Raw genomic sequence first — 24,838 nt, forward strand, 5'->3', positions numbered from 1 at the left:
GGGAGGGACTTGCCTCCTTTATTCTGCTTACGATTGCTGTTTTTGTGATTTTGCCTCAAGTTGCGTTGACTCTGGACGTAAATAGATTGATATCAAGAACAATAAAAATATATAAATCTCATAATTGGTAAGTATTTTATTATCTTCTAAAATTATTCATCAGATTGGGCCTAGATAGAAATGGAAATGTAAAAGGCATTTTCGATCTGTGCGCTACTTGATCCTTGTTCTTGCATGAAATCAATTGATTCAAATACAAATACATTATTTGAAAAGCTCATAAAATACTTGACATTATAGATTTAACTTTGAAGAAAATGTCAAAGAACGTTTGAGTGATTTACAAATCAATAATTATTCCTTAAAGGTCATTAGAAAAAATCCACCGAATATATTTATTATTTCTGCCTACACTTTTTTCTTTGTTCTAGCATGTATTCTTGGATCCAATAACAGCCTTTTCAAAATAAGATGTTGAGCAGTACAGGTGAACTCCTCTATATTTTCAAAAATCCCATTTTAAGTCTTGCAAGTAAGAAATAATTTTGAATATTGTCGTTCATTGTAAAAAAGTATTACTTCAAGAATAACTACTCAACGTAATAGAAAATACCACATATCCAGGACATGTTTTTTCAAAATATAATATTCAATATACATTTATTTTAATTTAGTAACCCTTTTCTGCTGAAATAATGGCCAAGGTTTTAAATTAAGTTAAAGTAAGACAAGTTGAACTGAGTTTTCTGACTTCATCAAATCTTTATTCATCGCAAAATTAAATTAAATTGCATTGCGTAAACAATAGAGACCGGAAACTATACAGAATTTACAACAAAGCTTATTAATAATGAGCATATGATTACGATTGTTCGTAATTAACCTGTTATTATTTTTGATTAAATAAAATAAACTGTCCACGATATCATTCAATCATTCACAATTATTAACCACATATACAAAGATATTATTTATATTATTTAATCTAAGATGATCTCTATTGAGATCATTAATGCTTACTCATCAACGGCATAGTGTACTTCACTATTAGAGTATAATATCTATCGCTGGGAAAATCCCCTGCATAGGAAACATCAAATAACGTTTTCAACTAGACTTTATTGTTACATTCATCACGTTGATTTATAGTAATGAAATGCATAATAAATATTCTATGTAATATTTCAACTCATCATTTACTTGGTAAATGGTACAATCCCCAACAAGGAAAAACTATTCTTGATAGATTAAATGATTCATTGATAAATGAGATTTGAATAAGTAGTCCGTTATACATGGGGTCAGAGAAGGAAAATATGCTTCACCTGATCGTCTATTTTGTGCTTATTAATTAAATAACTACTGTAATTCGTATAACACGTTAAGAACAAAGAACACTATCACAATCAAGTGAATACTCAAGACAAGCTATGACTTTTCAACAACGGAGGCCTAATCTATTGGAATATTTCCACAGTGAACTTTCGACTCCCTCATTTTGGAGAAAGAAATCGATAGATCTGCCATCGTGATCGGCCTGAGAGAGTCATGGAATTCACCATCAGAAGAGTCTCCAGATGCATTATTGTGTGCAGCACTGGTTCCGGATCTGAAATAACAAATTCAATAGTAATTATTGGAATCATTATGAACATTGTTGATTTTTTTAATCTGAAGATTCTTATACTAACAAACGCAATGAGTTGGATGACAAGTAAGAATTAATAGAAAATAATTCAATGTATTTGGTTTTTATCATTAGGTATTGAATGAAACAAATAAACTTCATTATTGTAAATATCTACTGCAATACCATCTTAACTACAACACAAGTTACCATAACAATATATTCATTTAATAGAATATTAGAATAGATAAACAGAAGTGATTGTTTATTGAAATACTTGATTTGATATTTACATATCACATTGTAAGGTTTACAACCTCATTGGACGGATGGATGATAAAACACGCCTGTCTAACATACAGAAATGTATTACAAAATTATTTTATCTTTTAAAATTTCTATACTGTGTTTACCAAAGTATGCAGTCAACTTCTAAATTCAATTTTTTCAAATCGTTCTAATGGGGTCTACACTTTCCATTATACCTATTGGTCATATGATAGTTGTTGATATCAACATGTATTATGTAGATATAAAATTATTGCAATAAATTGATAATCTTATTTTAGATAGTACTGACTTTCATAGACGATGGAAATATGTTTGAATAAATGGCTAAGTGTTATTTACCCGGATGAAGACGCAGCAGATGAAGCTTCTTTGTTGGAAGTGTTGTTTGATGAGCGCATGAAGTCGCGGACTCTGTACATGGATGCGTTTCGGCACAACTCCCTCAAGTCGGACCCTGAGAAGCCATCGGTCATCTGAGCCAGTCTCACAAGATTCACATCTTCGGCGATCGGCTCGCTTTTCAAGATCAGTTCCAATATCTGCTTCCTTTGCACTTCATTCTGACAAAATAAAAATGATAATATTGACAAAACAGAAATATTGAAAATATTGGAAAATAGAGAAGAAATATGAAAATATATATATTCAATTGAGGATTGATGAATATAAGTTGAGGACAAGCGAAAAAGCAGAATACCAAATTAATTTTTGCGTTTTCAATTTCAGCTTGGTCTAACTATCAATTATGATTAAGTTTCGAAATGTTCATCTCATGTAAAACTATTTTGAGGTAACACTCTGTAAAAATAAAGTGCTGATTCGCACCAGAATAATTCTGAAACCGTAAGATTCTAAAAATTACAATACCGGTATGAAAAAACAATATTGACAAAATGTATATTTATAAAATCGTCATTATGAGAGAAATGCCAGACGACAACATTTGCACACCTATTCATGCCAACAGCATCAATATGACTAACATTATTAGTAGATTATCACAAATCAGAATAGCGATTTCAATTAGCCGTAAATATTCCTTTTTAAGCGCTGTCTGCTGAAACTAGGTGGTCTTACGTGGCTTTCTGTATATTGCACTTTTTGGCCAGATAAAATAGAATAGTGGAATAGTAAAGGCAGAACGCATGATGCACAGTCGTCAGTCGTCGACATTGTTGTGTCATCACAGCGAAACGCTTCGAGCTACATTTTCTGAGGTTAGGTTCTTGTATCTCCGACTTTTGCTGTTTATTTATTCTTTGTCGCTGGATTTGAGTTCAAATTATTTATCTATTATTATAATTTGTAATTTTTCAGTGGTTTATTTATTGTTTGTTATTGGTTGTTCATTTTATGTTAGAAGCATCTCTCTGATTATAAACATTATTAACGTATTTATTTATTGGATAGATCTTAAATAATCCATTTCAATTTATACACTAAATCATCAATCTGAATATACAAATCAGAATAAAACAAACAATTTTAAATTTAGATAGATTAATAATAAAATTCCATAAATACATAAAACAAACTTCACAAAATAATTCTATGAGAACACATTAATTTTGAGCTCGAAAATATCACGTTCACCAAGACAACAGCTGCATATATATGTACATGCATTATGCTGTGTACAGCTGCATTATATGTGTATGTGCATGATAAACATGTTTATCATGCTTATTCTACCGTTAGTGGCCAGCCTTACATATTTTTTTATATTTTATAGCGGATGATGCCCACATGAGCTTTATGCTTGTGCCACGGTAAATTATAAGATGTTCATATGTCCATGCCAATTCAATGAGATTCGAACCCGCAATCAGGTATCACTAGCAGACTGAAGGGTGCAACGCCTTAGTCAACTCGGCTATCTGGCCAGACAACATGATATTAAATATTTACAAGTTATTCTCCATATATTTATTTAGGGCTACTTGATATTTTCATCATATCTAACTACAAGTACCCGTTTCATTTCAAGACCAGTTTCGTGTATTCATCCCATAATCAAGTATCAAAATAATTAATACCTTTTAAATGGGGTTTTCTTCATTTTGACACATGATAATGGGATGAATTCTCAAAATTAATCGTGCCATAAAAGAAAATAGAAATGTAAGCTACCAGTAAATAAATATAATGTATATGATAAAAGTTGATATAATTGTGTTGAGGATGACTTACGGGAAGGCTGATGTGAAAGGTGGCGGGCATGCGGCGAAGGATGGCGCGGTCGAGGTCGTGTGGGCGGTTGGTGGCTCCCATGACGATGACGGTGCAGCTGGCATCGGTGTTGAGGCCGTCCCACAGCGCCATGAACTGCGCCTTCATCATCGCCGTCGCCTCGTGGTCGTGCGAGTTCCGGTTGCGCAGAAACGAGTCTAAACAAAACATTCACATAAATGCAACACTCAAGTTTATCGAAGCACCTCGTCTATGAATTTAACAGGTAAATCTTAGGCCTATAAGGCTGGCCATAACATGCATGATAAACATGTGTGTTCATGCATGTTTGTCATGCTCATCATGCATGTTTTGTCACCAGCGAGAGACTTCCAACATAAGATAAACAACCAATTACAATAAACCACTGGACATTACAAATATTATAATGATAGGAAAATAATTGGGTTTACAGGTAATCATAACATTGATAATTTTCTTGATAGTGTAAGTGATGAAATCAGTTAACATTCCAAATGGAATAAATGTATGTGTGGCTGGAGACATGAATATAAACACTCATTCAACTAGTGTTTCTGTTCAAGATTATTTGCATATTTTTAATAGCAATGGTTTTAAATCCTATATTAATGGTGATACCAGAGTTACTAGTACAACCAAATCTTCCATAGACCACATTTTCTTTAAAAATTTGAACAAAAAATTCAAGCACATAAAGGGAGCTATATTTAGGACAACTATAACGGATCACTACTCTGTTTTGCTAAACTTGGTCAAGGTCCCTAATCAATGTATTGTTCAACACAATAACTAGAATAAACTATAATGCACTTTTGGAACACCTGAGGTATGAGGATTGGGATGACATTTTTGTAATTTGAATGAAAGCATTTACACTATTCTGGATAAACTTGTAAATACTTTGACCAGTTCAATAGATCATTGTAAGAAGATAAGAAAGGTGCCGAACATACTTGGTCCCCTGAAGCCCTGGATATCTGAAGGCATTATGAAATTAATGATCACGCGAGATAAAATGCATTCTAGGATACGAAGAGATCCAAAAAACAATGATTTAAAGAATGAGTATAACGCATATCGTAACGGTTTGAATAAGATCATAAACCATGCGAAGGAAGTCTATTATAAAGGAAGGATTGAGAATTGTAATAAAAACAGCATGAAGTTGTGGAAGAGCATAAATAAAGTTACCGTAAGGAGGAGAAAAGTGCTGAGCTTGATATGCTCACTATACTTTGCAGTTGTGGGTAAACTTCAGGCTCAAATTATTAATACCCACAATGATGTGAAGCAGTTCCTAACCAGAATGAAAATGCAATCCGTATAATTCTACTTTTTTAGGGCCGACCTGCTCCCTTGAAGTTGAGGCCACTATTAAAGGTCTCAGAAACAATTGTAGTCCTGGAATCGATGGTCTAAGTAATATTGCACTGAAGAAAATAGCACATTTCATATCAAAGCCTCTCTCATTCATATTCAATAGATGTTTTGAAGAGGGATATTTTCCAAAGCAGCCAAAATAAAACCTTTTTATACAAGGTGACCCTACTAATCCCTGTAACTATCGACCAAGTAGTCTAATCAGCAATCAAGCTAAAATAATGGAAAAACTTATAAAGTCAAGAGTTATTTATTTCTTAAATGAAAACGAAATGATAAACAAAAACCAATTTGGTTTCCAAAGTGGTAAAAGTTCATCTGATGCTTTAATAAAATTTACGAATACCCTCTCAGATAAAATAAATTTCAGCCTGTTGATAATGAAGAATTAAAGCTCCACTCAAGGTGCACTTCAAACCTAGGTATTTGTAATAGTCCCACAATAAAAAAAGTCAATAATTTTAAATACTTGGGAATCATAATAGATGATCATCTAAAGTGGGATGTACATATTAAGTCCGTCTGTAGAAGAATTAGATATTTATCTTACAAATTCTATCTAATAAATAAAATTCTAAATAAGAAAAATTTAGACATGGTATATCATGCTCTAGTTAAATCAATTCTGCAGTATGGTATAGCTTGGTATAGCTGTTTGGGGAGGGGGGTTATTTCAACTGTCATATTGAGGAATTATTCGTGGCGCAAAAACTAATCATCAAAATTATTCTAAACAAACCTAGATTGTACCCTACCGAGATGGTTTTTGTGACTTCAAGGTAACAATTAGGGGACAATACGACAATTATATATAAAAACCGTAATTGAATACTTGATAAAATATAAATCCCTTTTTCCTCCCACTCTAAATTCAATTGTAAATAATTATCATTTAAGGCCCACTAAAAATAGATATGTCACATATCACACCAATATTGAATGTTTAAGGAAACAGTTTATCTATATAAGCACTAAAATAATAAACCTTATTACGGACCACTTCCTCATAGACTCTAAGATTAGTAGAAAAACTAAACTAGAAATAAAAACCTGGACATACATTAACTTTTTCCCATATCGACGTATGAATCTCGGTATTTCTGCTCAAACTACTGTTTGCAAGGCCAATTCTTTTAGATACTTTTGTTGAAAGTGGACTCGCTTACAATTTTTGCACATATTTTTTTATTTTTTCCTACTTTCTTCTCCAATACTTCCCTTTTCTTCTCCTCTTCACCCTTCATTCCTTACTTTCATACCCTCTACCTGCCTATTACATGGGAAAACATACTTAGTTGGCTAGGTATTTTTCCTCCTTTTTTTTCAGCACACCCCACCATGAAGCCTGTTTTTGTATTTCATTAAAAATGTATTTTTGACTGTGTTTTGTTTTCTTTTATGTATGTTGTGTTGATTTGAATAAAAATGAATTGAATTCAACCTCAAATAGAGCAGCGAATAAAAATAAACAACAAAAAATTGGACCTAGAAAAACCTAACCTCAAAAATTTGGTCGAAGCAAAATTTCGCTGTGATGTTTATGCTTTTCCAACATATAAGCAGTCTAGGAACAGGAGAGCTCTAATTGAACTTTATAATATATCTATGGAACAACTATCAGTCAACTGAGATAAGGCCAACCAAACCACTCTACAATCTACCATAAGGGATGCACAGCGACGTTCTCAAGTGGGGAGATATGTGTAGCACTATGTGTAACCAACTAGCTGACAATAATCTTTTTCACGCTCTTTTCGGAGGCCCTAAGTATGAACATCGCAGAAGGACGTTCTTGGCTGAATATCTTCAAGAGGGTCAGGGAAAATAGGAAAACTACAAAACCCTTTTCTCTTACTTCTCCAGTTATTTGAAATTAGACAATTGGTGAATGATTTAGTGTGATTTAAATTCTCAAGAGACGATTATAAACATTTAAACTGATCAAAGTTTCTGGATTATTTAGCATGTGTTTTCTCAAGCTCACAATCCACATTGACTCTGTAATATTAATATATTGATTGTATACCAAGTTCTTTACATGTTTCAAGGGAACAAACGCAAATAAAATATGCTATTCTAAATTTCGCTGTGATGACACAACAATGTATTATGATATGTTAATCATGCATGTCCTAGGTACCGTTAGTGGCCAGCCTAAGACGATTTCTAATATCAATAGTGTGGTGTATTCAAGGGTGGTGTATTCAATATCATCATTTGCTTACTAATTGAACTTCTTTTTACTAATGAAAGGGGATTATGTATGACTAGTATGTGAATACCGTAAGATTATTCACAGGGTTTTATATAAATCAAATGGGTCTTAAAATATGATAATAATTGAAATAGAAAATTTAGAATAGAATCTCGTATGCTAAAACATGATTACATGGACACTTTATCGTAATACTTATGATTACTTGGACACTTCATCTTTCATCTGTTTACTTATAAGAATCAATTTATAATATCCAATAAACATAATGTAATATTTTTATAGGGTTTCAAAATAATGATTTGTTGATTAGAAACAATATTTGAATAATAATACGATAGAACAAAAATTCATACGTAAATTTCAAATGTAATTGTTACATGTACAAAAGACCTTGTAGATAGAAAATGTATGATTTCATGAAATATGAGTTTTTTTAATACAGAGTTATCATAAAAGAATGGTGCGGTTTCGAACATGGTTTAAAGAAAAATCAAATTACTTACAGTTGATGTTGTTTATTCATCTAATTTGTCGTCTCAGGCAGTTTTTTACATAATTGATAAATTTAAATATGTGCGCCTCTAGTCGTTCGACAAAATATCCAAACGATAATCAATTTCTCTCCAAACATTCGCTAACATTTCATTGGTTATGGTTGTCATTGCTTCATTAATCCTGTTTTTAAGTGGTTCAGGTAGATTTTTTCTTGTAAATTTACATCAAAAACATTGTTCATTCACAAGAAATCGCGAACTGTTCCACTTCAAAACAGGATTAAAGAACCAATGACAACCATAATCGAAGAAATGTTATCGAATGTTAAGAGAGAAATTTATTATCGTTTTGAAATTTGTCGAGCGACTAAGGGCGCACTTATTGAAAGTTATTAATCATGTAAAAAAACTGTTTCAGACGACAAATTAGGTGAATAAAAAACATTAACTGTAAGTAATTTGGTTTTTCTTTAAACAATGTTCGAAACCGCAGCATTCTTTTATGATAACCATGTATTAGCCTAGGTATAGATTATTAGAAAATCTTTCATGAAATAGTAGCCTATTTGATGAAAAAATCGCATTATCAAGATTTAATAATTTGATTATACGAAAGGTTTTATGGAGCTAGGCTATCTTGAAAAAATTGTTATTTTAATAACCAGGAATTAATGATGGATTTCAAGTGAGTGTGACATTCACGATATATCAGGTCCATTTTATAAAAATCGTGCCTTGAAATATAGACATATCGTGGAATAGTACTGATAACTTTTGCGATAGCTTAGAATTGAGCATTACATGATCACCATATTGAGGTAAAGTAAGTACGTACACACACTTTTTCTATCCATAACATGTGATGGCATATTTCCCATGCTATAGGACTTATACATTCTTATGAAAAACTCACCAATTTCATCAATGAATATGATGCACGGCTGGATTTTGACTGCAAGCGAGAAAACGGCCGAAGCCAGTTTCTGACTCTCTCCATACCATTTGTCGGTCAGAATGGAAACGTCCAAGTTAATAAATCGGGTGCCAGCTTCCTTGGCGGTAGCTTTGGCAATCAATGTTTTGCCACAGCCGGGTGGACCATGCATCAGAACACCTGAAACAAATCAAATTTATTGAGCACAAATCCAAGTTATGTGGAATTTACAATTCACAGTGTTTTATATATAGAGTTACCAATTTGGATGATCCATGAAAATTCATTCAGAAAATATACATAGGCCTAGCTGTATCCTGTATCTAGTCTTGTTTCGAAGTGAAACACTTACTAGATAAAAATCTTTCTTAGTGTAAAATCGTGCCATAACAGGCACTGTAGGTATTCAAGTGGAAATGTATACCCGAAAAAGTCCTAAAACCACTTTCTTTTCCAAGGAAATAATATGGTTCGTTAACTTCTTGATGTTTTGCAAGAGTTTTCGATACCAATGTTTTTCGAGGATGGACAACAATGATATGCACTAATATGACTGACGTCCAATTACGATCGGACCCAGTGGAGGCAGCCATTTTTTCTCAACTATTGTTAATGCCTATTGTTGCATAATTTTGCTCTAACACACTATTCGATAGAGAACTTAAGGTGTTTTCTTCTGAAAAAAGATTGGACAGACAAATGTATCTTTCGTTTTTATAAACCATCCTAATAAGTAACAACTTTTTGAAACAATCTGTATCCTCTAATTCGGGTTGATATTTAAAGAATTCCACCAATTCTCGTATGGTAGGGAGAAGAGAAAATTAGAGATAAATTATTGTTGAAATACAAATAAGTATTCAATCAAAGTTTATTTCAATTTATTTTCAAGTTATATAAATATACGAAGAAGTATCATAAAAATAATAGTTATATGTGAGAATGTTTGAGAATTGATCAAAGATGCATGAAAATAATTATGTGACTATTGTCATCACACTTGAGAATACTGATTATACTTGAGTGAAATACACTTGTGGATTTGAAAATACTACTTGTTTGATTAAACAAGTTATCATTTTAGAATAAGTTGTTTGACATAATGTTCTCAGGCTTATAGAGGCACAGTAAAGTGTTTTCAAAATTTCTCCAACTACCCTGATTAATCACTTAAGTCCTTGTGATTACTGTGTAATATCATTGTGATAATGAAATATATTATTTCAAACCATATCAGTGCAAGATCTGAATCACCAGTATGTCAGTTGATGATTATGAATTAATTAAAATTAATATTTGATTTATTGTGATGTTAGAAGCGTATGAGCCTAAATGCCATGGAAACGCATTATTAATGCTCAAATCAATTGCTAAGCAACATATTTCAAGGATTAAATGGTACGCTACACATGAGTTTAATGTTAGAGATTTCAAAATTAAATATACCTGTATAATATCAAACTAACCAATTTGAAAACTGCTTCACAGTTCAAGCATAATTTGGAACCAAAAAACGTGAAATAGCATTAGATTCTGAGCTGCAATCTTATAAGCAGATATGTAAGGTGTGAGTTATATACTGGAACTGGATTCTTTGAATAAAAGTATTATTACTTGTTTACTCTAAACTGTGAAAATATATTCTGATCCATCACGGTACTGCCTATAACTGTTCAAGTGGAATAGTTGATGATTATTCCAGTAAATGAATGAGTTCTGTTAGAAATTACCTTTGGGTGCATGTGTGAGTCTTGAATCTGAGAACAAGTCTTTGCGTTGGATTGGCAGAATGACAGTTTCTTTGAGTTCCTCGATAACGTTCTCCAATCCAGCGATGTTGTTCCACGAAACAGGAATGTCAGCAGGGTCGACTAAATGACTGGCAATTACCATTTCGTAATCTGTCAACTATATAAAAGAAATCGGTATTAAAGATCCATCTAGACCTAGAAGATACATGAATTATAATAGTTATCAAGTAGCCATATAGAACAAAATAAATATAAAAAGTTATATCTCTATGTGAGTGTTTTTATTTATTTATACGATACTATAGCAACTTTGTGAAATTGATAAATTAATAGTGTACAGTAAGCTTACTAACTTAAGCTTATTAATTTATCGATAGAACCACAAAGTTGCTATGATATCATATAAATAAAACAAAAGTCACTCACATAGAATTAATACGCTTAAGTAAGCTTACTGTTAGAATAAGCTTACTATTGATTTATCAATAGAATCACAAAGTTGATGTTGTATCATATAAATAAAACAAAAGTCACTCACATAGAGATAGAACTTTCTTATATTTATTTTGTTGTATAGGGCTACTTGATAACTAAATATATAATTACATATAAAGTAAACTAACTCATAATAATTATTATAAAATTAATCAATTTCAGTGAGAGAAACTGTAGTGTTGCAGTAGCTTTAGGGTATGATCACATTGAATGCACTTGAGATCATTCATGACCAAGCGCGCAGATGAGAAACAAAAACTGGAAAGATCCATAGAAAGACGTTGTGACATGTCTGTAGCTGCTCACACTGAACGCCACCAGCAAGTAAACGCGTTTATCAGTGTGAGTGTTCCTATGACTCTTCCCAGATTTTGTTTCTCATGTGCGCGCTTGGTAGTGCATGATCTCACATGCACTTGCACATTCGTGCATCCAATGTGATCATACCCTCATGTTTGAGAGGTCATTGTTAATAGCTGTAATTTTAATTCTACTGTATTTGACTCAGCAAGCTTAGGAGTTTCTAACAAAGCAAAATGGTAAAGGTTAAACTTACATCTACATCCTTTATTCCAAGTCTTCTGAATTGCTCTGCAGCCTGAAAAAAGATAGTCAAATATTAGGAAGAGAATGATCGAAAAACAAAGATAATTTTTATTGCTTACAAACATATGTGACGTCATTTAACATTTTACTTCGTTTTATGTATCATAATACAGAAGTGGTGTGGATAAAGGGCCAAGTCTCAATCTATTTTAAACAAATTATAGGTACGGTATGAATAATTTAAGTATTGAACCATATTTTATGTAAGTTGATTATTCAAATATACAACATTATAAATTTGATTCTTGTCACAATCTATATCTACTTAGGCCTATTTGAAAGTAAGTATCTAATGTATTGCAAGTGAGAGGCACTACTCTCTCTACAGAAAAGAAAAAGTTACCCAAAATACAAGTAACATTAATCATGCAGTTATTCTGCATCTAAGCCTATCACGAGAATTGTTTCATCAAGCACACAACATTTTGAAGTTGACAAAACACTTTACTCGGTAACAGTTGCATGCCTGGTAAGTTCATTAAAAATAAGAAGAAACTTACAATAGAAATGTTTAACAACAATGCTTATTACAAACCCGATCAGGAATGCCTGCTTCTAGCCCTTGGATTTTTAACTGATTTATTGATAAAAACAAAACTGAAGATATTTAGTAGTATTCCTGATTCCTATTTCAGATTGAGTCACAGCGTTTAAACACATTGAAGATTAAATAGAAATTTGAAATAGGCTAGTATATTGAAATTCTAATTTTTTTAAAAAACGAAGTCCATTTTTTAAAAAGCGAATAAAAAACATAAAATACCCTCTTTTTTGCATCTTTCTTGTGATCTCTCGTAGGATCTAGTCGTTTGATGAGAAATTTTGCTGAAAAGTAAGATATTGCAGCCAATAACGATAACCTCAAAATAGCTCCAATGATTTCACGTTTACTTATTTGGTCACTCATTGTGTTTTTTTCTGTTAAAATTGAAAATATTGATTTCAAATGTAATTATTAACTGGAAAAAGACTGATTTACTATCATACTTAAATAATTATGTACTTTACACTTCACATTCAATTGGTGCAAATATGCAAGAATTTATGGAAGTGGAAACTGTGAAGAACGAAAATGAAAAAGAAAAGTATCTATCGAAGCCAAAATATCGATATTTGAGTAATTTGACTCTTGATATCGATTCGTGGTTTAAAGAGATCGCCGGAGTTCTGCCAACCCTGAAAGCCGCCACTCACAAAAAATAGTCAGTTTTTACGGACGCCTCAAGTGAAACAGTGAAAGACAAACTGGGTCTATTCCTATTTTACATCTATCATTTTTTGGCAGCACTGAACCTTTATTCCTCTAAGTTTGTAGTAACATTAAAAAGGCTGAAAAGTGAATAGGGCTATTAAAAGTGTTCATTATAGGAGTATTTTACTTTTAGTAATATTATTATATTGGGGAAATCTATCATATTCAGGGAATCAAATTTATGAAAACATAATGTTAATTGACCGAGCGAAGTGAGGTCTAAGATTCAAGTCGACGGTTTGGCATTTCTCTTAAATGTTTAAATGTTTAACTGTTTATATGTTGCCCAATTACGGCGAAACGCGGTAATAGATTTTCATGAAATTTGACAGGTATGTTCCTTTTTTAATTGCGCGTCGACGTATATACAAGGTTTTTGGAAATTTTGCATTTCAAGGATTATATAAAAGGAAAAAGGAGCCTCCTTCATACGCCAATATTAGAGTAAAAATCAGACTATAGAATTATTATCCATAAATCAGCTGACAAGTGATCACACAGATGTGTGGAGAAGCCAGTCTATTACTGTATTTCCATAAGGTCTATAGTTTCAATCAGGTACTTGTGGATGCAAAGACCTTAAAGATGCATCTCTTCAAGGTCTTTGTGTGGATGAGAATACTGCGTGAATACTGTTCACAGAACTACTAGTATCAGATACTAGATCAGTACAGATTTAATATGCTCAGATCAGAAAAGGTGGTCAATTTGCATTATCTATGTTATAGGTTATTAATTATAATATTATTAATTATCACCATCCTGGCTCTACTCAACAGAAAAATTCTAACGACTGAACCGTTGACTGCTTGACTAGTTACTTGAAAATGATAGTTGAATATTATGAATAAAATGGAATACTATTTGTTTCTTGTACAAACTTTGATATTGTATTGAAATGAAATTATTATCTATATTATGTGCCTTATTACCGTTATCTGCCATACCAGTATGCTATAAATAAGAAACTACTGTATAGCATAGGCAGAAGCTGTATGTAGTACCTTTTCCAGTAATAGTGATAATAGATTAGTGAACATTTCATCTCTACGAAATTCTTGTTCAACTAATTGTGAATTTTATTGGATGTTTGAGGTATCCTTGAGGTCAAGAAAGTAATACAATTAGATTCAATGCAGTTTGCTTGGACCCTACCTAGTTACATTTTGATTTTGTAAAATTGAACTTGGCGGTTGAACTGAAAAGCAGTTTGTACCGGAAGTACTGTATCAGATACCAAAAATATTTACATCCAGTTATAACAGTTCAATGGCTTTAAAGCTATTGCTATTCAACTGAAAACCTAAAATTGAATAAATACATGGAGCACAACAATAGATTTCTAATATTACAGTAAATACCGGTATACGGTAAGTTATATACATAATAATTATGTTGTGTTTTCGAAAAATAGCAAACAATATTTATAAATAACATTTTTGTGTGGTCCGACAGGCAGGTGACACAGAAATAAAAATAGAGAACTTTGTTTTTGGAAAGGTAGCAGAATTTAAATACCTTGGCTCTGTAATCACTGATGACAACAACGTCCAAGTCGATATAAAAGCAAAGATAGCTGCAGGTAATAAGTGCTATTTTGCCCTAAGATCAATTCCTTAGATCCAAAGTGCTAATGAAGAAGTTGAAAATTCAAAATTATGAAACAATAATAAAACCAGTTGTGTTGTATGGTGCAGAGTCCTGGGTTCTCACAAAGAAAGATGAAGATCTCTTGAGTACTTGGGAACGGAAAGTATTGAGAAAGATTTACGGACCAGTCTGTAACAATGGGGAGTGGAGAATAAGGATAAATCAAGAGTTACGTGACCTATACCAAAAAATAGAAATTGTTAACGAAATAAAATACAGGCGACTGAGTTGGTTAGGTCACGTAGAAAGGATGAGTGACTCAAGAGCAGTAAAGAAGGTCTTCAGAGAAAATCCAGGAGGAAGGAGACTACGAGGACGACCACGAAAACGCTGGCTAGAAGATGTGGAACAAGATTTGAGAAGGCTGGGTGTCCGGGGTTGGAGAAGAAGAACTGGCGACAGAGAGGAATCATAGAGGAGGTCAAGGCCCTAAACGGGCTGTAGCACCACGGAGTAAGTAAGTATTTTTGTGTGATCAGAATATTCAATGATTCTTAATAATATTGTCCTTCATAATATCCAATCAACAATATGAATCTGAACCCATTGACAAAATAATCATCAACAGCTCTGTAGAAAGATGCCACTTTCGACAAGTTGCCTACGTTTGGACAATAGAATTTTTCGACCGGTGGTGGTGGATTTCCGCGAGTAAACCAAGCTTGTCGTGTGCGATAAGGACAAGCTGAATTGAAAAAAGACCAGTTTGTCGTTGACCCAGTTTGACGAAATAGCCCAATTTGTCTCATTTCTTTTGGTTGTGGTGGTTTTGAGGGCTGGCGATTCTCTGCAACCCCGTTAGAAGGTTGATGATCTGCAGCATTTAAAGTAGAATCTAATTCTAAAAACCTCTCAACTAGGTAGAAGTAACATTTTCCGAAATGAATAAAATTGCTTTTTCAAGAACAGCGTAAAATGGAACAACTTCCAAATTTGTGACGAATTTTCTTTTTGGTTCAATTGACTATGATATTACAATGGCAGTATTGCTGATCAGCTGACCAACCAACCATGTGACTGCTGGAAACCTTGCTCGTTTGCGACTTTGCGATTGCGTTTGCTTGCTGGCGAGGTTAAAAAGGTTATGTTGTTGTTTGTGTACTGTATAAGCTTTTTATAATAAACTTTAAGAGACAGATACATTTTTAATTTATATCTGCTCTTAATACTCTTGAAATTTGCATTTCAATTACTGTAAATGTGACTCTACAATTTTGAGTTTACAACTTTGAAATTTCATAAAATAAGATACGGAACCATGGGCGCCAAAAAACTCACATCATTGGTGAAAGCTTTGGGTTCCTACTCATTGATAGGTGCTGGAGGTTGGTTTATCGGTACATATAATGAACGGTATAAAGAAAATGAAATGATTGCTTCTTTTAAAAAACAGAAACCCTTGCCGGCTCTTCCAATATTCGGCAGTGTATCTGCTGCAGTCCCTGTTTCAGTGTCAGGAAATAATGACAGTGCTGTTAAAGAATCAGAAAGTAGAGTTTCACAAGTGAGTAATTCAAATTTATACTTCACTAATTTTTTATTAAATTTCCTTTCTTTTTTAAAATGCCTACTAGTGGGATTCAAACCTGAAACCATACAGCAGGTTAATGCTAAAGTAGCAAACCCCGAAAACAACTTTGGCCATACTCAATTGCACTATATTTAGTAAGCGCCAAGTTAAAATGGCAGTATTTGCTTGATTTTATTACTGCTATCCTTGTCTATCATTTGACAAAGCAGATCAAAGCTATCCTTTTTTAATTCTGCAACGTTGCCTGATCGGTTTTTAACAATGTAAAAATAGGCTATAATTAATTGACAAAGAAATGTAATTTTGGTTATGAAAGTACATTATTTATAAGGTCAATGTAGACCTCACTATAGTTTAAATGTATAAATAGTGTTATCATATGCCTGACATATATTGCCTGTTACTTGCTTGACATATATCAAAAAGTCAAAACTATGAAATGTACTGTCTAAAGTCCGATAGATATTACTCTCAACATGAAGAGGGGGAATTAGTTCCTCCAAACCACAGTTTGTAGCATAGACAGAGTAGTGCAGAGAAGTAAGCATGCTGCGCAAATTTGGATACTGATACAAAAGTAGGGAGAATGCTGTTAGGTAGTGGGTGCAGTTGACCATGTAGCTGAGCGGATTGACGCAGCCTTTGATGATGGTTAGTCTCTTGCTCTTGCTCTTTGTGATCTGAGCCGAGCCTTAGACTGCGTGGACCATGACATTCTTCATAGAAAGCTGAGCTTTCATGGTCTAAGAGACTCAGCCGTTCCCATCTTAGGATCTTAGCTCTTAGCTGGAAGGACTCAGCTTGTCTCCCTCATTGGTGCGGACTCCCAGACACTTCCAGTGACTTTTGGTTTTCCTCAGGGATTGGTTCTGGGGCCTACACTGTTCCTTGTCATGATAAATGACCTCGACGACAACGGTTCCTCTCTGATGTTTGCGAATAATGCATCTCCACTGTCATCGGGTGCTGAGTTTGAGCGGGTTTTGGAGGCATCTGCGGAGCATCTTCGATCTGCCACTTCATGATTCCTGGCTAATAGATTCCAGCTGAATGAGGACAATACCCAAAGGATCATCTGCAGCTTGTCACGTGAACTGAATTACCCTCAGAATCCAGTGAGGCTGCTGGGTTCTGTCTTGGACAGCAAACTCAGCTGGAACAGTCATATACAGCAGGAAACCAGTCGACTCTCCCACATTTGCTTCCTGCTGCTCAAGATGAGGGGCCTGGTGACTGAGAAGAACCTTATAATGATGTATCACGCGATCTTCCATTGCCACATCACCTATGACTTGCTTCTGTGGGGTCATTCAGCGGGGGCTGCTGATGTCCTGAGACTGCAAAAAGATACTGTAAGAATTATAACAGCCAGCGATCATCTTACCCACTGCAAGCCCATCTTTGCTCGCTTTGGTGTGCTGACGGTCTTCAGCCATTACATCCTCCTGTGCTTGGTGTATGTCAAGAGACATACAAAAATGATAATGAAAAAAATGATAATGAACTTCAAAACTTGGAATTTTTAGAGAAATTCCCATACTTTATAGCTGCAGCTCCAGAATTATCCTCATATTTTTTAATTGGCATCTCAACTTTTTCAAAAATACCAAGTAAATCAATCACAAGTTTCAATTCAGTTACTGCATCCGATAAAGCTACATATTCAGCAAAGGTGAATGATTTTGTGACACTACCTTGTTTCTTAGACTTCCAAAATACAATGTTACCAAACAATCTTATAATATACCCAGTGGTTGACTTCCTATCTACAGAGTCTCCTGTCCAATCAGCATCAACAAAACAATCTAGAATATTATTACTTTCATTTTTACTGTATGTGAGACTTTCATCTTTTGTCAAATACAAATATTTCAAGAGGGTACAGCTTACTCTGGCTGCCCGTAGTGACATTCACTACTACAACACCAGGCACCGTGAGCTGCTGGATGTCCCCAGGAGACGTCTCCACCGCCTTCAAGAGAGCCGTCAGGAAGCTGCTTTGTGATAAGGCATATTAGAAAGTGAATGAATTTATGAGAGATAATCTGAATTTAAAAAAAAGTGGTCACTGTTTTATCTGCCATCTGAATAGTTGTTGTGTTATTATGTATATTTAAATCGAAGTCTATGACGCTATCGATCCCACAAATGTGGGTAATGGATGAAGCAGAAGGTATTAAGTGATTAGTGAAGGAAAGAGTATCGGGCCTCTCTGTCTTCGAGTGAGAGCCGTGTTAAAAATATCTCTTGGACTATAGAAAAAAATTCAGGGACAAATAAATTTGTATTGTAAATGATGCCAAAATAGCTTTTTGCTTTACAGTTGTGTTGTGCGTGATGTGGTTGGCAAATACTTTTTATGTGGTTGATAACAAGTGTTATCAATATTAACATTGATAAAAAGTGGTTCACAATTTCTATAAGTGTTTTCAAAATTAAATCAATTTTCAAAGTAATAAGTATGCCTAGATAATGAAAATATCAAGACAATATTATTATTTAGGCCTATACAATTTGATAAATTATTAAAAATATATGCAACAGAATGTTGAGTGGTCATAGGAATCAAAGTTGCTCAGCATACAGCACCCTTTCAATATGTCCAACTCAGAAAATTGTTCTAGAAAGTGTAGAGTAACTCATGAAATACAGTACTCGTTGGAAGAGTATTACAGACTATCTCAAATTGTCTTTGTATTGAACAATGTCAGTGGAATATGCAAAGTTGATATTTTTTCAGATAATGAAATATGGGTTCCCAAGTTTATCCAACATCCGTTCACTGGATGATTACATCCTGTCGTACGACACCCGCAACAGAGTCGCTTACTGGGTGTTCGAGCACATGTCCAGTGACAGGTTGAAGCCCAACAATGACCTCGACAGAAATCAATGTTCTTTTATCGAAGATGACTCGGTACACAAGTACTTCAGGTAAATATTATGCCACATTTTTCCAACTCATTGTAGAATTCGTTCTAATTTCATATTATTATTTCATTTATAATTATTAGAACTAAAAGGCCTATTCATAAATTAATTTGATTCAAAAGAAGAATTCGTTGTAATTCAAAATTAGAAATTAGTTCTACATTTAGCCTATACTGTGGATTTCATTCACAAATGACACTTCAGTTACGTTATTAATAAGGGTTGAAATGTTTCAGCCAAGTGGCTCAATTCTCTTGATGCTTAAGAAGTTTATTCAAAGGTTGAACAAAAACTCATTTTCTCGTTCAATTGCGTTTAGTAGCCTATATATATGTGTGTGTGTGTGTACATGTCAATACAGTAGAACTTGGTTCCCATCTTGTTCCTTAGCCTCTTGAGTATCAGGAGAAAAAACATGAAATTTAATGATAAAATACAATCTACAGTTGCTACAGTTCACCGATAGCCTACTCATCAAGATTCTCATTTTATAATTCCCTATTTTCAGATCAACAAATGCTGATTATAAAGGCAGCGGATTTGACCGTGGCCATTTGGCAGCTGCAGGGAATCACAGAATCTCTCAGAAACACCTGCAGCAAACATTTCTTCTATCAAATATGGCTCCCCAGGTCGGGCCTGGATTCAACAGGGATGCTTGGAACAGCCTCGAAAAGCATGTTCGAAAACTAACCAAATCATACAAGAATGTTTACGTTTGCACTGGACCTCTCTTCCTACCAAAGTAAGAACCACATTTTTACTTTCCTCGCCCTATTACCATAGGTATTACTTTCCTTGCCCTATTACCACAGGTAAGGATAGCATTGCTTTCCAAAAAAATTAAGGTACCCTAATTTCAAGTTTTCTATACGTTTCAAGGTCCCCTGAGTCCAACAAAAACATGATATTTTGGGTGTTGGTCTGTGTGTGTGTGTGTGTGTGTGTGTGTGTTGTGTGTGTGTGTGTTGTGTGTGTGTGTGTGTGTGTGTGTGTGGTGTGTGGTGTGTGTGTGTGTGTGTGTGTGTGTGTGTGTATGTCTGTGAACACGATAACTCCATTCCTAATCAACTGATTGACTTGAAATTTTAAACGTAAGGTCCTTATACCATGAGGATTCGACAATAAGAAATTCAATTAAATTGAATTCAAAATGGCGGAAAAAATGGCGGATAATTACTAAAAAAACATGTTTTACACGGTTTTCTCGAAAACGGCTTTGACGATTTTCTTCAAATTTATACAATGGATAGCTATTTATAAGCCCTATCAACTGACATGAGTCTCATTTCTGGGAAAATTGCAGGAGCTTCGTAATATTTTTGAGAAAAATGCCGGATAATAACTAAAAAAACATGTTTTTCACGGTTTTCTCGAAAACAGCTCTAACAATTTTCTTCAAATTTATAACATGGATAGCTATTTATAAGCCCTATCAACTGACATGAGTCTCATTTCTGGGAAAATTGCAGGAGCTCCGTAATATTCTTGAGAAAAATGGCGGATAATTACTAAAAAAACATGTTTTTCACGATTTTCTCAAAAATGACTTGACTGATTATTTCAAATTCATACACTTTATAGTTATTTATCAGCTCTATCAACTGGCATGAGTCTCCTTTCTGGGAAACTAATGGGGGGTCCACCCCATCCTTGAGAAATGGACTTTGTAACCTCCTTCTCGTGCATGAGCTAGGTAGGTAGGGCAGTTCATAAAAAGAACACATAGACGAGATATTTTGTCTGTAGAACAGCTGTTTTGACGACTTTTAAAAAAATAATCGAATTTCACAATATTTACACGAAGGAAAAAGTACTCTGAAAACAATTATACACATGTACAGAAGTCTGATCGTAGTTTCAAATGTTGCCGCCAATCGTCATTATGTTATTCCCCTGAATTATTCTCGTTTTAGAATGGGGCTTACAGTTCAATGAGCAAGGAAAGTTGTGTGAGTGTACCACACCAGATTTTTACTTCATGTGATATCTTAATATTTTTTATTATTGATAAAAAAGCACTTGCTGTTACATCTTATTGAAAATTTCCTCAAACCGTTGCGTTGATAATATCCCAAATTTTCGGTTCTAAGTTGAATGTAAAATTGCCGTTACATCGAATTCATAGAAATTTTCACTTTGGCATTTCGTTCTCCCTTCATGCATAAAATTATATATATGATCCTGAAAAGTACGAAGGAAATAGTTTGAACGTGAAATAATAATCGATTAAATTTAAAAGAACAAGAACCCAAGTGATATAACATCTGAGTCGTTTTTGCTTTCAAAAGATGAAATGGAGGAGGCATCAATTGAATTGAAGAATCTAATTCATTTATAGCTTAATATTTGTCTCCAAAAACTACCTAGCAGTAGTAAGAAGGAAAGAATAAGTGAGGTTTTTTGCTGAGAATGATGCCCACATGAGCTCTAGGCTTGTGCGTGGGTAATGAGGCGGATGGTAATGATAGATGAATGGACACACAGTTTTAGGTGGGCTCCGAACCACCAGCAAACGATTGAATCATATTCAGAGGAGTTGGCTCAAGCGGTCACCCTTCAAGCGGGAGGAGCAGGCGCATGATTCTTAACTTATCTAAGCGATAGCTTATCAGCGCGACCAGTGAGTCAACCCGCTCCCCAAATGGAGCCTATAGAGAAATATCATCGTTCATGATCCTGGAATATTGGATAATCTTCGAATCTTGGATAATCTTGGGATATGTGAGTATCTCGGTTTGAGATATCATTTTGTCTTGAAATTCTGTATTGAAATCATGTATCGTAAGACAATCTTCCTATTAAAAAAAAATAAAGTTACATTCAAAATGGAGGATCGAAGATGGCGTACCAGATTTTTTAAGTCATAGTAAAGTAGTATTTTCAATATTTGAGTAGGATCTCTAATCACACCCACCTTTGAATTACATCTTTTTATGACATACTAAGCCGTTCTCGGACTTTTCACCCACTCTGTATGTAGTGAGGTCCACGTTATAATGACAGTGGATAAAGATAGGAGAATAGCGATGCCGATTCTCTGCATTAATTAATTATGTTTCTACACTGTGAAAAACATAATTGGCATCGTTGTGGACCTATAAAAGGATAGTACCACCGGCTTTGTCGAATGATAGACAAGGATAGCAATTCCAAAGTTGAGCAAATACTGTCATTATAACGTGGACCTCACTATAGCATTATTATGGTATGCGCTTTCAATGACTTGACTGTGTATCTTTTTCTGCTTTGAGTAGTATTGATTAATAATGTGAATTTCTTCGAAAATGTTTGAGATATCGATGTGTGGTTTTCGCCATTCATTTTTTATTTGAATTCCGTATCGAAATCATGTATTGCATGACAACCTTCCTATTATAAAAAAAAATTGCATTCAAAATGGTGGAACCAAGATGGCGGACCAGATTTTTATAGTCATAGTAAAGTAGTATTTCCAATTTGAGTAGGATCCCCAATCACACTCATCGTTGAATTACCTTTGTGTATGAGATATTAAGCCGTTCTCGGACTTTTCACCCACTCTGAATAGAATTATTATGGATATGCGTTTCCAACGACTTGACTGTGTATCACATTCTGTGAATTTCTTAGTGCTATATTAATAGGAGAAGCTGTAGAAAGTCGAGTCGCTTACACATATTTTACTAACTTTACTACATTATTATTACAATTACAAAAATATTACTTGATCATGCCGCTTCTTATACCGTCCGTAGTATAATCAAATACTGATTTGCAGGAAGGAATCTGACGGAAAATCTTATGTAAAGTACCAGGTGATTGGCTCCAATAATGTAGCAGTCCCCACACATTTCTTCAAAGTGGTTGTAATGGAAACAGCGGACAGCAAACTCCACATGGAGGCGTACGTCATGCCTAATCAACCCATAGACAGCAACACACCCTTGTTCGCCTTTCAAGTGAGTAGCTACTGCTCTGCTTGTGTTTTAGTTATAGCGACTCAATTGGAATTATCAACTTGATGAAGCTCTATAGAGCTAGTAATATCTAGTTTCGTAAATCCAACTTTGTTGTTAACATAGATACCAACTCAAGCTGCTCTAGTTTTCAACAGGGTCCTCCACGTCACATAGCTTGATAAAATCAACTCTTGCTTCATCCACCTTTGACTTATAAATGGTACAACCCAAGAATGGTGTGGATAAAATATGGAAAAATATTTTCTTGACAGAAATTATTCTATAAATGATTGTGTATTCCCTAACTCTTTTTACCCTTTCCCAATATTTCTGCGTTATCTCTATTAATTTTAGCAATATATTCGCATCGGGTTCTGATATAACATGATAGAGAAGATTTGATTTTAGTAGTCAAAATCACAATCTTTGTATTCAAAATATAATAGACAGTGTTAAATTTAATTGAAATTATTCTTATTTCCTACTATGTGAAATCTTTATCCTTACTCCTAATTATCACGATCAAATATTACAATTTCATTATAAAGTATTTTAATAGGGCTACTTGAATGTTCAATTTAGACACTTTAGAATTTGATAAATGCCCGGAAATAGCCGTTTTTATATACAAATATAACAAGGGTACTAGTAATATTCTATAATTAAATGTTACAATTTCAAATTTAAATCAATACAGTAAATGGTAAGTGTGATATTCATCATTGATGGCATTAATTATTGCTCCATATTACAATCAATCACCTATAATGTTTCAGGTACCTCCTGATTCAATAGAAAGAGCATCTGGACTTTTATTCTTTGACAAAATGAATAGAAACAATTTGGTTCAAATAAATGGAAAGAAAACTACATTTCTTTGAGTGTTCAGCAATTTTAATTAGATCTATACTTGTAGAACTCAACTTGCTCAATAGTTATATTAAATCCAACCAATTCTAAAATTGATTGATCTTGAATTTTCTAGATATGATAATTGGCTTGTTAATTGGAAATTAATTGATATTTTGTTGAGAATAACAATAATATACATATAAATAATTTTATTTTATACATAATTAGCAACCTACAACCTACCCCATTGATGTACTGTATAGTAATGTTCTTAATCATATCAATATTAGTCTAACATTATTATTCTTGACTCGGTCAAAATTTTTGCAAGGAGATTGGCTAAAACATTATTCCATGTTTATGTTGACCATTTATTGCTATCAATATTGTCAAGTTTAAAAAACTACGTCGTGAAACATGTTATTTTAATGGTAGTTTGTTATTGAAGTGTCAACAAATTATATTTTATTGTTATTATTGATATAATAATTTAGTGTACAATGATTGTAACTAATTCTAGTCTCTGAATGTTTTGAGAATAGATTAATTGAAGATTATAAGAAATATGTTTTGATTTCATTCCAAAGAATCTGTTGTATCGATGATTCTAATAAATGAAACACTGTTCATAAAGTTAGAAACAAATTTTCAAACCAAAAATTTGTTGTACCGCA

The 24,838-nt window shown here is 33.7% G+C and overlaps 2 protein-coding genes across 2 annotated transcripts; one reads left to right on the top strand and one right to left on the bottom strand.

Moving 5' to 3' along the window:
• Positions 1-738: 738 nt before the first annotated feature.
• LOC111057711 (ATPase family AAA domain-containing protein 1) lies at positions 739-13,249 on the bottom strand. Its single transcript, XM_022345169.2, has 7 exons — positions 12,771-13,249; positions 11,958-11,999; positions 10,886-11,063; positions 9,135-9,335; positions 4,109-4,305; positions 2,258-2,478; positions 739-1,609 (listed from the first exon to the last, which is right to left on the bottom strand). Exons 1-7 carry the CDS (start codon positions 12,912-12,914, stop codon positions 1,453-1,455), a joined length of 1,140 nt encoding a protein of 379 aa, XP_022200861.1. The 5' UTR covers positions 12,915-13,249; the 3' UTR covers positions 739-1,452.
• A 2,673-nt stretch (positions 13,250-15,922) lies between these two features.
• Positions 15,923-24,728, top strand: LOC111057715 (endonuclease G, mitochondrial). Its single transcript, XM_022345174.2, has 5 exons — positions 15,923-16,413; positions 19,181-19,374; positions 19,880-20,116; positions 23,132-23,312; positions 24,089-24,728. The coding sequence occupies exons 1-5, from the start codon at positions 16,168-16,170 to the stop codon at positions 24,191-24,193; spliced, it is 963 nt and encodes a 320-aa protein (XP_022200866.2). The 5' UTR covers positions 15,923-16,167; the 3' UTR covers positions 24,194-24,728.
• Positions 24,729-24,838: the final 110 nt, after the last annotated feature.

Source organism: Nilaparvata lugens, chromosome 1, assembly GCF_014356525.2.
Source record: "Nilaparvata lugens isolate BPH chromosome 1, ASM1435652v1, whole genome shotgun sequence".
Classification (NCBI taxonomy): Eukaryota; Metazoa; Arthropoda; class Insecta; order Hemiptera; family Delphacidae; genus Nilaparvata; species Nilaparvata lugens.

Excerpts from the sequence above, each read along its gene's own strand:
- LOC111057715 (XM_022345174.2), top strand. The coding sequence starts at position 16,168 with ATGGGCGCCAAAAAACTCACATCATTGGTGAAAGCTTTGGGTTCCTAC. Across the intron at positions 19,375-19,879 it reads TCGGTACACAAGTACTTCAG|ATCAACAAATGCTGATTATA; the intron begins GTAAATATTATG and ends CCCTATTTTCAG. Across the intron at positions 20,117-23,131 it reads GGACCTCTCTTCCTACCAAA|GAAGGAATCTGACGGAAAAT; the intron begins GTAAGAACCACA and ends ACTGATTTGCAG.
- LOC111057711 (XM_022345169.2), bottom strand. The coding sequence starts at position 12,914 with ATGAGTGACCAAATAAGTAAACGTGAAATCATTGGAGCTATTTTGAGG. Across the intron at positions 9,336-10,885 it reads ACTCACACATGCACCCAAAG|GTGTTCTGATGCATGGTCCA; the intron begins GTAATTTCTAAC and ends GATTTGTTTCAG. Across the intron at positions 2,479-4,108 it reads CCTTTCACATCAGCCTTCCC|AATGAAGTGCAAAGGAAGCA; the intron begins GTAAGTCATCCT and ends TTATTTTGTCAG.